The sequence below is a fragment of the Myotis myotis genome, unplaced genomic scaffold, assembly GCF_014108235.1.
Source record: "Myotis myotis isolate mMyoMyo1 unplaced genomic scaffold, mMyoMyo1.p scaffold_m19_p_11, whole genome shotgun sequence".
Lineage (NCBI taxonomy): Eukaryota > Metazoa > Chordata > Mammalia > Chiroptera > Vespertilionidae > Myotis > Myotis myotis.
The window spans coordinates 5,648,144-5,661,122 of NW_023416315.1; the positions used below are offsets into that span (position 1 = coordinate 5,648,144).

Here is a 12,979-nt window from a genome sequence, read left to right on the forward strand (position 1 = left end):
CTGCCAACCCGCGTCCAGAGCTCCCGCCGTGAAGTGGGGAGGAGCACTGACCTGCGGGCTCTGGGCTGGGGGGCTGTGCTGGGGTCTGCTCTCCTGCCGCCTTTTCCTTTTCTGTTACTGGACCGGACGGGGTGTTTGAAACAACTTGATGTTTTCTGAGGGGAGTGTTCTGAGAGTGAATTTCCTGCAAAAAGCGAGTGAAGAGATACATTTTACTTCTCAAAACGATAGATTTTTGTCTTTTTATGTGTTACTAAGTGAAACAAACCACAGTCATTACTCTACATAAGCTTCCTCAGAACAAAACAGACAACGTGTGTAAGGCCAAGCCACGTTCAGAACACGAGCCCTCGGCGCTAGGTCCGTTCTGGAGATTCTCAGGATGTGAGTCACTGGGAGTAGGAGGCAAGGGAGAATGGAAATCTGCATCAGGTTCAGCTTCAGAGAAACCATTCAAGTGAAAGTCATGTGTGTGGAAAACAACTCCCCCGTGTCACTCATCACAGCCCACATCTGTAAAACTGGGGACGCCCTGGCCGGTTGCTCGGCCCCCAGACTGACGGGTCCCGGTGTGATTCCAGTCAAGGGCACATACCTGGGTTGCAGGCTCAAGCCCCAGCCCTGACCAGGGGCACATGCAGGAGGCAACCAATTGGTGAATCTCTTTCTCTGTCTCTCCCCCCGTCCCTTCCACTCTCTCTAAAAATCATTGGGGGGGAAAAATACCCTTAGGTGAGGATTAACAAAAAACAACAATTAGGGCTACCTCCAGATTCCACTTACCAGTTACTCTGTGGGTAAAATGCAAAGAAAACAGCAAAGGACAAAAACAGATCATAAGAAAAGGAAAAAAGAGGTCTACCCAATGTGGCTCAGTGGCTGAGTGTCAACCCATGAACCAAAAGGTCACTGGATCGATTCCCAGTCAGGGCACATGCCCAGAGTGGTGGGTTCAATTCCAAGTGTGTGTGTGGGTGAGGGGGGGGGGGGGGGGCGGTGCAGGAGGCAGCCTATACATGTTTCTCTCTTATTGATATTTCTATCTCTCTAACCCTCTCCCTTCCTCTCTCTAAAATCAATAAAAACATATTTTTTTAAAAAAGAAAAGGAAAAAGAACTGAGTCATTTTTTAAAATATTTATAAGGCTATGCAAAAGAAACATTCATTGCTTGTTTGCTTTTGAAAAGGTTGTGATTAAAGCAAGAGAAGAAATAAGACCAGCAGCGAATACTTCCACAGAGCTTCACATGTGTCAGTCATCTTTCTATTCTACACACTTCACATCATCGCCTCATCAGATCCTCCCAATAACTCTCTAGGATCAGTACTAATGTCTCCATTTTACAGATGAGAAAACTGAGACACAGGAGAGTTAAGTAACTTGCATACTCAGCTAGTAGCCTGATGTACAAACACACAGCACATTATCAAATACTGTGCAGCAGACTGTCTTAAGGGTAAGCAAGAAGTTTGAGAAGGGGCAGGCAGGGCAGGTGCATTTCAGAAGTGAGAACAATGGGCTGAGTGCACCTGGAGAGTAAAAAAGCTTCGGGTTTGTATACAATAGGCACTCAGACATTAGCTGAGTAACTGAAAGAATGAGTGGTGGTAATGAAAAGCAATGGCATTCATTCTCAAAGGTGTAAATCATGGCTTTGAAAACAGCGCCAGACAAACTCACTAAGCCTCATCCTTCCATTGTGGATGGGGCCCAAGAATAAACGTGGGGGTAAAGGAGGAGGCCAAGGTCAGAGGGCTGGTCAGAAGCCCTGGTTCCCACACACCAGCTGTGCCACTTGCACAAGTGGTTTACCTCCCTGGGGCTTAGTCCTCACCCAGAAACGGGGGAGTGTTACCTTCCAGGGTTAGTGTGGGGATTAGATGATGCCATGCACTTGATTAGCGCCCACCAGAGGCCTGGCATGGAGAGCCAGAGCTGTCCTTCCTCCTCTCATCATCACTCACCTATCTGTCTACATTACCTGTTTGGTTTCTAGTTGTTTGCTTCTGGAGTTTTCGCCTTTTTCTGCACTCCATAAACTGCCCTTGTCAAATCGGCCACGAAGACATGCTAGTTCTTTTTCACGTTCCTAAAATCATCAAAAGCTCTATTTTACACAAAAGCCAATAGTAGGTTTAAGAATAATATCCAAACACTACTAACTTTGCTTGTCTTCAGTTTTAAGAGGAAAAAAGTCACAATATAAAGGAATACAGAACAATTGTATTTCTAATTTGAAATACACAATACAGAGAACCAAGATGCTATTTATTCAGTCAAAAGGAATGGTATGGGAATACGTGACTTGATGTCTGTACGTTCTATGCTGAGACTGTGGCATGGGTAATGTGAAGGCAGTAGGATGTACGCACCTGCTTGAGCCTCTGGGCTATGTGGGTAGTAGATGAAGATGTGTTTTGCTTTAACAGTCTTTCCTGGATGGCCTTGGTGTTTGGAGTGACCACGGGGGTCCTGTGGGGTGTGCTCTGCGTGGGGCTGTCTTTGCTGCGTTCTAGACAGCGCTCGCCGAAGCGCTCCAGAAACGGCTTGACTCCAGCTCCTACAGAAAACACCACATTATTGGAGGCTATTCAGAATAAGTAACCATTATCATTTCTACGGGGAAGTTCTAAATGACTGTACAGTTCCAAAGTGCTTTGACTCTACCAGGATTATTCATTCAGAAAGTAAACAATATATGCCCAGGTGGTATTGCTCAGTGGTTGAGCATCAACCCATGAACCAGGAGGTCATGGGTTCGATTCCCAGTCAGGGCACATGCGGGGGTTGTGGGCTTGATCCCTAGTAGGGGGTGTGATGTTTCTATCTCTCCCTTCCTCTCTCTGAAATCAATAAAAAAATATATTTTTTAAAAAGTACAGAGGAAAGTATCTAGCACAGTCATTCTAAGGAAAAAGCATGTTTAAACTGCTTTGACCAGTAACTGGACTGATCTACACTAATAAACAGTCACTCTACCAATTAAAGCTGAATTTGAAGATGTCTCATCCAAGCATTCAGCACTTGCCCTGGCAAACCAACCCTGTACCATTCAAACTGGGTATTTAAAATGCTGAGAACAGAAACCCTGAAAACTTTAGATTTTTTTAAAAAATACATAACCTGGTGTTGTAGATTTGTCTTTAGAGTGAGATTGCAGACAAGTTTCTCTATTTACTTCTTCTTTGGGTCGAACTGTCTGGGATTCAGCTGATTTCCCGATTGGTTTCGATACCTCAGTTTTCAAAGGAGTAGCAGGAGTTTTTTGAAGTCGCTCAGGTTTTCGTACCTCACAATTTTCAGCACTGGTGACAGATATAGAAGCTTTCACAGGGGAAGAAGCAGCTTTCTGAAACATGAAAACACTGAGGATAAATACACTCATAATACCTAAAGATAGTCCCATAACAACAACGCAAATTCCACTTGCTTGGTAGCCTATGTAAACACATGAAAAAATGTTGTTGTTATCTAATAGATCAAGCCAATGTGAAAGGTTTGAAAAAAAAAATCAACTTGGAAAATACTGTAATTCAAATTATGCTTTATAGTTCAGGCTGTATACTAGATCAATGGGTAATTTAGTATGAGGGACAGAGTCACTATTTTAAAAAACAATTTCTTAATAGTATCACACTATTACATTTATGAATTTTAACTATGTTAAACCAAATTACATATTTTTGTATTTTAATTAAGTCAGTATTATTTTAACATAATCGTATCATAGGCCTGGCCAGTGTGGCTCAGCTGGTTGGCTGGTTGAGCACCGTCCTGTGCACTGAAAGGTCGCCGGTTCGATTCCCAGTCAGGACACATGCCCGGCTTGTGGGTTCAGTCCCTGGTCGGGGTGCTATGGGAGGCAACCAATTCATGTTTCTCTCTCCCTTTACAATAAATAAAAACATGTATGTATTTTTCTTGCATCATGTACTTGATGACTAATGATAATAAAGGAAGTACTCACTAGTGCCAAGCCCTATGCTAAGTGCTCTGTGCACATCACCTCGCTTCACCCTCCCCAGAACCCTTTCCTATGTTCTGCAAGACAAAGCCTTGTCCAAGGCCACACTTCTAACGATGTGGCAGGGCTGGGAATTGCCTGCAGGCTAATTCCAGATCCCAGCGCTACACTCAACGACGATGCCCAGTACACAACATTCTTTTTCTTTTTTGTTTTTTTAAAAGATATTTTTTTAAAATGTTGAGGTAGCACATGCACAAGGGAACCTTTCAAAAAGACGTACATGGAAGCACCGTACCCACCGCTGACAACTGCCACCTGGTCACTACGGCTCCTAGTTGTCAGAAATGCGCACCTTGACGGAGAAAGTCATTTTCAGGCTCTCCCTGACGAAGAGGCTCCGTCATATCATGGTGCACACTTTGGAGTTGCACTAGTTCTTAACTGCTCACTTATCTTGGGGTGGGGGTATCAAATTTATGACTTTTACTTTCTATGAAACCAATATTCTAAAAGTAACATAAAACACTGCAACTATGTTATAAAAAGACAGACCTACACGTAAATGTACATTATCTCTCCTAACAAAGAAGAAAGGCTTCTGTATTGAAAGTTGTGTGTACTCACCGCAGCGCTGGAAACGGCACCCGTAGGCAAGGAGGCGGCCGCGGCTCTCGAGGCCGGGGCTTTGCTCAGAGAGGCATGGCCACCCCTCGGGGAGCAGCATGCGGCTTCCTGCGCAACACTGCGGCCATTGATGCCAGCAGATGCTCCGCTGGCAGAGGAAGCTTTGGACAAACAAGTGGTGCCAGGCTGTCCTGGGGCACTGTTCTGCTTTGCCGATGAGAGACTGACATCATCTTCCCAGGAGCAGATAGTGGCAGCAAGGTTGGCCAGACGGCCCCGCCTCCCCACGGGAGTGGCCGAGGCTTCTGCTGGTTTGGGAGGGGAGGCCGCCTTGTCCTCCGCTGGCATCGCTGGGATGAGTGAGCTTTCAGGGGTATCATCTGAAAACGTTTTCAGAAAAAGAACTCATGACCATGCTCAAGAGATGCATGTACGGTACATGCAAATACCAGCACCGCTCCACTCGGGATTTTTAACGAGGTTAACAGGCTTAGAGCTAGTCCGAAGCTCTCGTATGCATGAGAGCACCGAGCTGTTTAAATGTGACAATATCTTTTCAAATCAGATGATACTTAATCCAAATTAAAAAGAGAAAAACAAAACTTTCTTAACCAACTGCCTCCCTCCTTTTGGCTAAACCCCAGACACTGCAGATAACACACCTGAAGTTGAAATTGCAAAAACATGTCCCTCCTCAGTGTGGTGCCTCCTGCACGCCCACACCTGATAAATATACTACTGATAAGCGAACTATGTGCAAGTGACCGTACGGGGATACAGATGAAGCAAAAGCAGTTACCTTCATGTGTTAACTGATAAATACGATTTTCAACATACAATGTGAATCTTACTGACAGATTTAAGGGACATCCCATCCATGCCATGCATACCTGTCACCTCATCATTATCCCAGTGGCGCCGCTGGGCTGCCAGCTTCTGCATCCGTGTTTTAACAGAGGAGGCTGCAGAGGCCTCGGGCCTGGCGTTCAGCGCGCTCTGCAGGCCCAGCAGCGATGCCTGGGCGGCGGGCAGGGAATCACTGGCCGGAGCCGGTGCCTGTGGCCGTGCCTGAGGGGACACAGGACTTGGAGAACAAGGTTTGGCAGAAGCTGACTCAACCGGTTGTGCATTTTCCAAGTTGGAAACTTCCTCTTCAGTGTTGTCAGAACAGCGTTTTTTTGATGGCGATGGTTTTGTACAAGATTTCTCTAGATTAAAAAGGGGAAAATTTCAAACTTCTATACTTCCTCACAGCACAAACAACTGCCATAGGGACTTCACAACTTAATAAAACACGTCTCTTTAGTCCAGCGATTCTCAACCGGTGGGTCGCAACCCCTTTGGGGGTCGAACGACCCTTTCACAGGGGTCGCCTAAGACCATCGGAAAACACATATATAATTACATATTGTTTTTGTGATTAATCACTATGCTTTCATTATGTTCAATTTGTAACAATGAAATTGGGGGTCACCGCAACATGAGGAACTGTATTAAAGGGTCGCAGCATTAGGAAGGTTGAGAACTACTGCTCTAATCCTTTCAATGATTTTACTTACAAGAAATATGTAAAATTCTGCTTTCAATAACTTAGAAATTAACATTCTCAATATAGACACACAATACTTTACACAGTTTACAACAGCAGGAAATTAAAAGTGCACACACAGAATGCGCAAATGTTCCGGAGCCTGCTAAAGGTCACAGCCTGATCACCTTACTTTCAGACAAGAAAAATCAAGCTGGAGGAATTTAGCTCCCTGCCTAGAGGGACACCGCTGAGCTAAGGGTAGGAACCAGACTTTCTGTTTTTAAAACAGTCTTTCACAGACAATAAGTCAAGGATACCAGGGCACCTGGCTTAAGGTTTAGGAAAGAGACAGGGAACCAAAAATGTGACTGAATTATCTAGTCAATACCAAACAAATTCATCAGCACAAGTGCTTAACCACACTTCACATTTTAAACTTCCACAAACACCTAGAAAACAAATTCCAAGTCCTAAAATAAAAGGCGTATGATTTCAACCCAGGAATGAGTTTTAATATATCTCCTGGAAAGTTAGTATTTTTAAAAAGTCAGGATGTAAATTTCCTAAGAGGTCAGTTTCACCAGTTGTCTAACCAAGTATTCTTGTTCTGGCAGTGACCAAAGTTGTATTAGTAAGAGGCTATGACTGCCCTTATCAACATCCATCTAAGTAAAATACAGCATGAAACTTTCTACTCTTCTGTAACTCATTTTCCATTGACCTAGCTGATCATTTTTAACATGTTTCTATTTTAACATGCAATACCACCTGGAAAAACAGAATCCTTTACATTTACAGTTCTTGTGAACAACAGTAAATACCTACATTTTAGCATCAAAATGTAGTCCCAACCTCTGGTTTTCAAGCACACAGCACTCACTATGTGATTGTACGAACCCATGTCACAGCAAAAGCAGAAGATCCTGGACTGAGCCAGGCCTCTATTTTCCTGGCCGAATACCATCTATATGTAACGTATTCCCCTCCCTTCCCTCAACATAAATATGTGAAAATAAATTATCATTCTATGGTTAGTTTCCAAAATAACTGTAAGCCAGCCCCAAGCCCTTATCTCTGTAACCTGTTTTTCTACCTGTGCTTTAAAAGTTATACCAAGGATTATCTCCAGACTATTCCACACTCAGAATAAGTTTGCATTGAGGAAAATAAAGTTCAACCGATTAATTTGAACTATTTGTTAAAGGAAGCTCTGCCATGGCCCAGTAGGGTCTAGGGCTCTAGGCCTAACACAAAACATAATCCTGGCACAGAGGGAGAAGGCTGGTCGCTCCCCAGGGGCTGCTACGTTTGCCTCCCCCAGGTGCTGATTCTTGCACATGCACGAGGAAATGTTATGTTTGGGGCTCCTCTCCTTCCATCACCTCACAGTCCTACCTTGCACCCCGGGCAGGGGTTGCTGGTTACTGGCTTCTGCGAGCGGCTCTCTGGCACGCTTGGCGAGAGGCACAGACCTCGGTGCTGCCGTGGGTCTCTCGGCCATCTTCCTCTGGAGATTTTCTCGCCTGGCACGGGTTCGTTCGAGTAGTTTCTACATAGATAATATTTAAAATACGGTTTAGTCAAAGCCTCGCTAAACTTCAGGTAACTTCTAAAATCACCAATTGCCATGCAGAAAAAGAGTTAATACATTTCAAAAGTGAAATCCTAAGGCATTCAAGATCCACTAAATGAGCACCCCAATGTCAAAATTACACCTGATGTAATATGAACATTAAAGGGGGAGTAAAGCCCGGTTGGTGTGGCTCGGTGGACTGAGTGGTAAGCAAACAGGGGAACCCATGCACCAAGAGGTCACCGGTTCGATTACCAGTGTTGTGGGCTCCATCCCCGGTAAGGGATGTACAGGAGGCAGCCGATTAAGGATGCTCCTCTCTCATCCCTCTCCCTTCCTCTCTCTAAAAATCAGTGGAAACATATTTTTAAAAAAAGAAATAGTGTGGTCATTGTTTTAAGCACTAAGGTAGGTGGGCAGAATAATGGTCTCCAAAGATTCTCATATCCTACTGTCCTGAAACTATGAATATGTTGCATGGCCAAAGGAAGCTTGCTGGTGTGACTAAGTTGAGAATCTGGCGATGGAGAGACCATCATGGGTTATCTGGACCGATGTAATCACAATGGCCCTTATAAGGGAAAAGAGGGGCAGGAAACTCAGAGGCAGAGAAGAGGTGGCAGGGGAAGCAGAGGTCAGAGTGACGTGACTGGTGGCTGTGAAGGTGGATGAAGGGGGACAGGACCCTAGAAGTGCAGGAGGCGCCAGAAGCTGGAGAAGGTAAGGAAATAAATTCTCCCCTAGAATCTCCAAAGGAACCCAATCCTGTCTGCACCCTGATTTTAACCCAGTAAAACCCATCAGACTTCTGACCTACGAAGCAAAGGTGTGATTCTGAGCCACCAAGTCTGTGGTCATTTGGTACAGCAGCAACACGAATACAGCCACTGAGATCTGGGGTGGTAAACAGCAAGAGATAACTGAAAACATAAGACACTTCCAAAGAGGAAAAAAATACACTAACCAATCTTAATGTTTTACTTAATTAAATGTCAATATAAAAGTTTTATGTTGAAATCTGAGCCATTTCATAAAGTTATCAATACTTTTATGAACTCTGACGCTCCTGTTTGAATTGTGGCAAGACAAACACGAGACCTGTAAAACAGCTCATTCTCTGCCAAATGCACACAACTGAGGGAGGGCAGATTGCTGGCTGGAGTTTATGTACTGCCCTGCAGCACAGGTACAGTACTTGGCAGACTAAGAAATTAAACTCCATCTGGCCTTTTCATTCCTTAATTAAAATAACTTTTTTTTCATCCTCTGAAGCATGAGCTAAGTTGGGAAGAAAGCTCAACTCTCTCTTCTCCTCAGGATGATTTCTAACTTACAGTCCATTGAGCCCGGGCCAGTATGGCTCCGTTGGCTGAGCGTTATCTTGTGCACAGAGAGGCCAAGGGTTCGATTCCCTGTCAGGGCACATGCCCGGGTTATGGGTTGGATCACCAGTAGGGGATGTACTGGAGGCAGTAGATTGATGTTTCTATTTCTCTGTCTCTTCCCCCACCTCTAAAATCAATAAAAAAAAATTTTTTTAAAGTTGGTTGAAAAAAGTGGCACAAAGTCTAAATGCTCTGGCACTGACAGGATGATTTATGAACCAAGTGCCTTCCAAAACACAAAACCTTCCCCCTTTAAATAAAAGTCTTGCATAAACTCAAAGGTGATAGACAAATTTATGTCTGATCATTTCTCCAGCAATAAAATCACTCCCCGGACAAAACTAGCCTAATTATATTCACTCATGGACATGCCCACATCCCATTCCAGTCTGTTAGAATACTTGTGAGTCAGTGTATCTTCAGTTACTATGAGCAATGGGTCACAACAAAAGAATGTGGTTGTGTCATTCTAACTGACACAACTGTCCTATTGTCTACTCTGGATCCAAATTTTTCCAAATTAAAAATAGATAAGTAAAAAGAGAAAAAACAAAACAGACAACAACAACAAAAAAACACGTTCGCTACTCTGTAAAACAAAAACTAATAAATACCAAAGGTTATTAATTTAAAAGAAATGATATACATATAAAAACAACAGCTCAGTAAATGTAAGTCACCCTTCCTTATAATGGTGTATCAGGAAGTTAAAGATTCTTTGTTTATAACGTACATTCCTTCAAAGAGTAGAGGAATAAAAAAATAAAACATTGCAATAATTAACAGAATTAGGACATAAGATACTCCACATGGATAAATCTAAGATAACTGAAGCATATAGTCCCTAAGCAATTTCTGCCACACACACTTTGAATCATTTGTGACAAAAATTTTCTAGGAAGGATTACTGACTCCCTGCCTTCTTAAACAGAGTAGATTCAATAGAAATTAACTTATTTTTTAAATATATTTTTATTGATTTCAGAGAGGAAGGGAGAGGGAGAGAGAGATAGAAACTTCAATGAGAATCATTGATTCGCTACCTCCTGCACGCCCCCTACTGGGGATCAAGCCTGCAACCCCATGCATGTGCCCTTGACCGGAATCCAACCTGGGACCCTTCAGTTCAAAGGCCAACGCTCTATCTACTGAGCCAAACCAGCTAGGGCAGAAATTAACTTATTATTCTCAGTGTACTCCAGTAGCATTCCCTCCTGGGTCAATAGAGACTGTCACAATTCTGGAAAATAAGAAAGGCTGCCTACAAAACAGTAACAGCATGTTTGTTTTTATCTCAAGGAAAGGTGTTTTATAAAGTACGTTCATTGTAGCCTTTTCTCTTTTAGGGTTCCTCCACAGAATGTTCTGACTTGGCACACCTAGCCCTGGTTTCCCTATGCTTGTCTTGGACTGGGATGACCATTGCCCATGGGCGGATCTTTAAATTAAGAGGCTAACACCAATGTTATGTGTAAGTGTAAATTCACCTAACAGTACAACAATCACTAACACTGTGTAGGATTTAATATAAAGTACTTTCAGTGTTTGCACACATTAACTCATTTCATTTTCAAAGCCTAGAAACAAAAACAAAAACCACCTTATGTGGGACGCTCTCTTTTTACTGCTGTTTAGAGATGAAGAAATCCAGGCATGGGTTGCATAACAAGCCATAGGTCACAGAGCTAAGGAAAGGCGAGGCAGAATTCAAACAAGGGCTCCTGAGTCGGGGATCTTACTTTGCCATAAACTTGTCTTTTGACAAAATCCAATTGCTCATTTGAAGAACTTTCGTCAGAGAACTAACTCCATATCATCAACATAACTTTTTTAATGCTATCAGCTCATATCAGATCATCATAATAAACATCTGCTGAAACTGCTTGTTCACCCATGAACCGAGATGCAGTCATTACTTCCGGTTGGTCCATGTAAAACTTTAAAGACCCTGTCTACATCCTGATTCATGTAAACTGCAAAAGCATTAGATGCTTAGGGAAATCTGAACATTCGCGGGATACCTGATATTAAGGAACTGTTACTATTTAGGTGTGATGGCATATTGATGTTTTGCTTTTAAAGTCCTTAGCATTTAGTGGTAAACACTGAAATACTTAAGCATGAAATTATATGACCTCTAGGATTTGCTTTCAAATAATTCAGTGAAACACTGGCCTGTGCTGCTGGGTAATGGGTGCATGAGAGGTTATCATGCCTGTGTCATTCGAAATGTTCTACACTTTAAAAACACTGCTAAAATGCCCTAACAGCTACTGTGGTGTGTAATTACTTGATTGTAAAGTAATAGCACGGAATGGCTCTCTCCTATATTAATTCAGCACTGTTACTGGGTGTGCTTGAGGTGAGGGAAACCTCTCTCTGAATAGAAAAAACAGGCCTACCTTCGAGAAGCTTACATCCAGCAAGTAACATGCTCAAGAGGTAAATGCAAGTGAGCTGAGCACTGTGAAAGGTGTCCTCTCCTCTGAAGCAGGGAGATCAGTGTGGCAAGAGGTTAAACCAGAGTTTGCCAGGCAGAAGAGCAGGGAGAAGAGTGTACCAGAGAGCACCAGCGGCAGCAGGGAGAACCCAGGAAAACGGAGGTTAGGGGGCTGCAGCCTTTCTCAACCAGTTACCTGGAGAAGTAAGCCCTGGCTCCCTGACATCAATGTCACCAATAAAGTATCTGCTATGCTTGGAGGAGGGCACGGGAAAACTGAGAAAACGGTCTCTCCATCTCCTGTGCTCTATGGTTCTGATGAGAAATGCTCGTTGAGAAAGTCATTTCAACTGACTTTCAGTCCTTTCAGACAAGGAACTGTGCCAGTTCACTTCACTGTGCAAAAATGTTATGAATGCTGTAATTAAGCACCTACTGGTGGGAACCAATTCAAACAGTTCACTCACTACCAATTAAGGGAAAGATGTCAAAGCCATTTATTCCAACTGCAACGGACCTAACTTTTCATAATACAAACCATACATATTAAATACATATTTCTGAGCACATGCTAAAAAGAAAGGTTTCTTTCAAATAAAGTTTCTTTCAATTGAGATTTGTACTGCTTCAGAATGACATTTTTAACGTTTTCAGCCAACATTCAAAATGCTTTGTTCCTGTTAGCTACTTGGGAGAATAAAAAAAAAAAAAACTATTCAGAACACAGAGGACTAATGTTTTAAGGAATCCCATTCTAAGTTAGTAACATTAAAAAAATATCCATGAGAATTTCAATTAAGTGAAAAATATGGTGCATGACCAGGCCTATTCTTTAAAGCTGATACAAAGATGTGTTCTGAAAAAAAAAAAAAAAGTTCTGGATTTTTGTGAGAATTTTTAAAAGTAAAGTAAACAGCCCCTCTCTCTTCCATTCTCGCTAAAAAAATCAATGGTAAAAAATATCCTCGGGTGAGGATTTAAATAAAATAAAATAAAAATAAAAAGGTAAGCAAACTGGTGTTTTCTCCCAAGATGATTGAGAACTTGAAACAAAAATACTGTTGCCCCAGCTGGTGTGGCTCCGTGGATAGAGAGTCAGCCTGCAGACCAAAGGGTCCTGGGTTCGATTCCTGTCAAGGGCACCTACCTCAGATACAGGCTCCACCCTGCCGGGCCCTGGTGGGGCGTGCAGGAGGCAACCAACCGATCAATGTGTTTCTCTCACATCGATATTTTTGTCTTTCCCTCTCTCTTCCACTCTCCTTAAAAATCAATGGAAAAACATCCTTGGGTGAGAATTAAAAATAATAATAATATGCCCTAGCCGGTTTGGCTCCGTGGATAGAGCCTCGGCCTGTGGACTGAAGGGTCCCGGGTTCCATTCCAGTCAAGGGCACATGCCCGGGTTGTGGGCTCCATCCCCAGTGGTGGCGCGCAGGAGGCAGCCGATCCATGAT

The 12,979-nt window shown here is 43.1% G+C and overlaps 1 protein-coding gene across 5 annotated transcripts in view; it reads right to left on the bottom strand.

The window, feature by feature from the left end:
• The window catches only part of ANLN (anillin actin binding protein), a 37,246-nt gene that overhangs the window by 22,786 nt on the left and 1,481 nt on the right, over positions 1-12,979 (bottom strand). For all 5 annotated transcript variants that reach the window (XM_036327315.1, XM_036327317.1, XM_036327318.1 and 2 more), the window contains exons 2-8: positions 7,520-7,673; positions 5,484-5,801; positions 4,594-4,973; positions 3,126-3,351; positions 2,375-2,562; positions 1,984-2,091; positions 52-184 (exon numbers count right to left, since the gene is read on the bottom strand). In XM_036327315.1, coding sequence (XP_036183208.1) covers positions 52-184; positions 1,984-2,091; positions 2,375-2,562; positions 3,126-3,351; positions 4,594-4,973; positions 5,484-5,801; positions 7,520-7,673 — 1,507 coding nt within the window. The remainder of the gene's footprint in view (positions 1-51; positions 185-1,983; positions 2,092-2,374; positions 2,563-3,125; positions 3,352-4,593; positions 4,974-5,483; positions 5,802-7,519; positions 7,674-12,979) is intronic.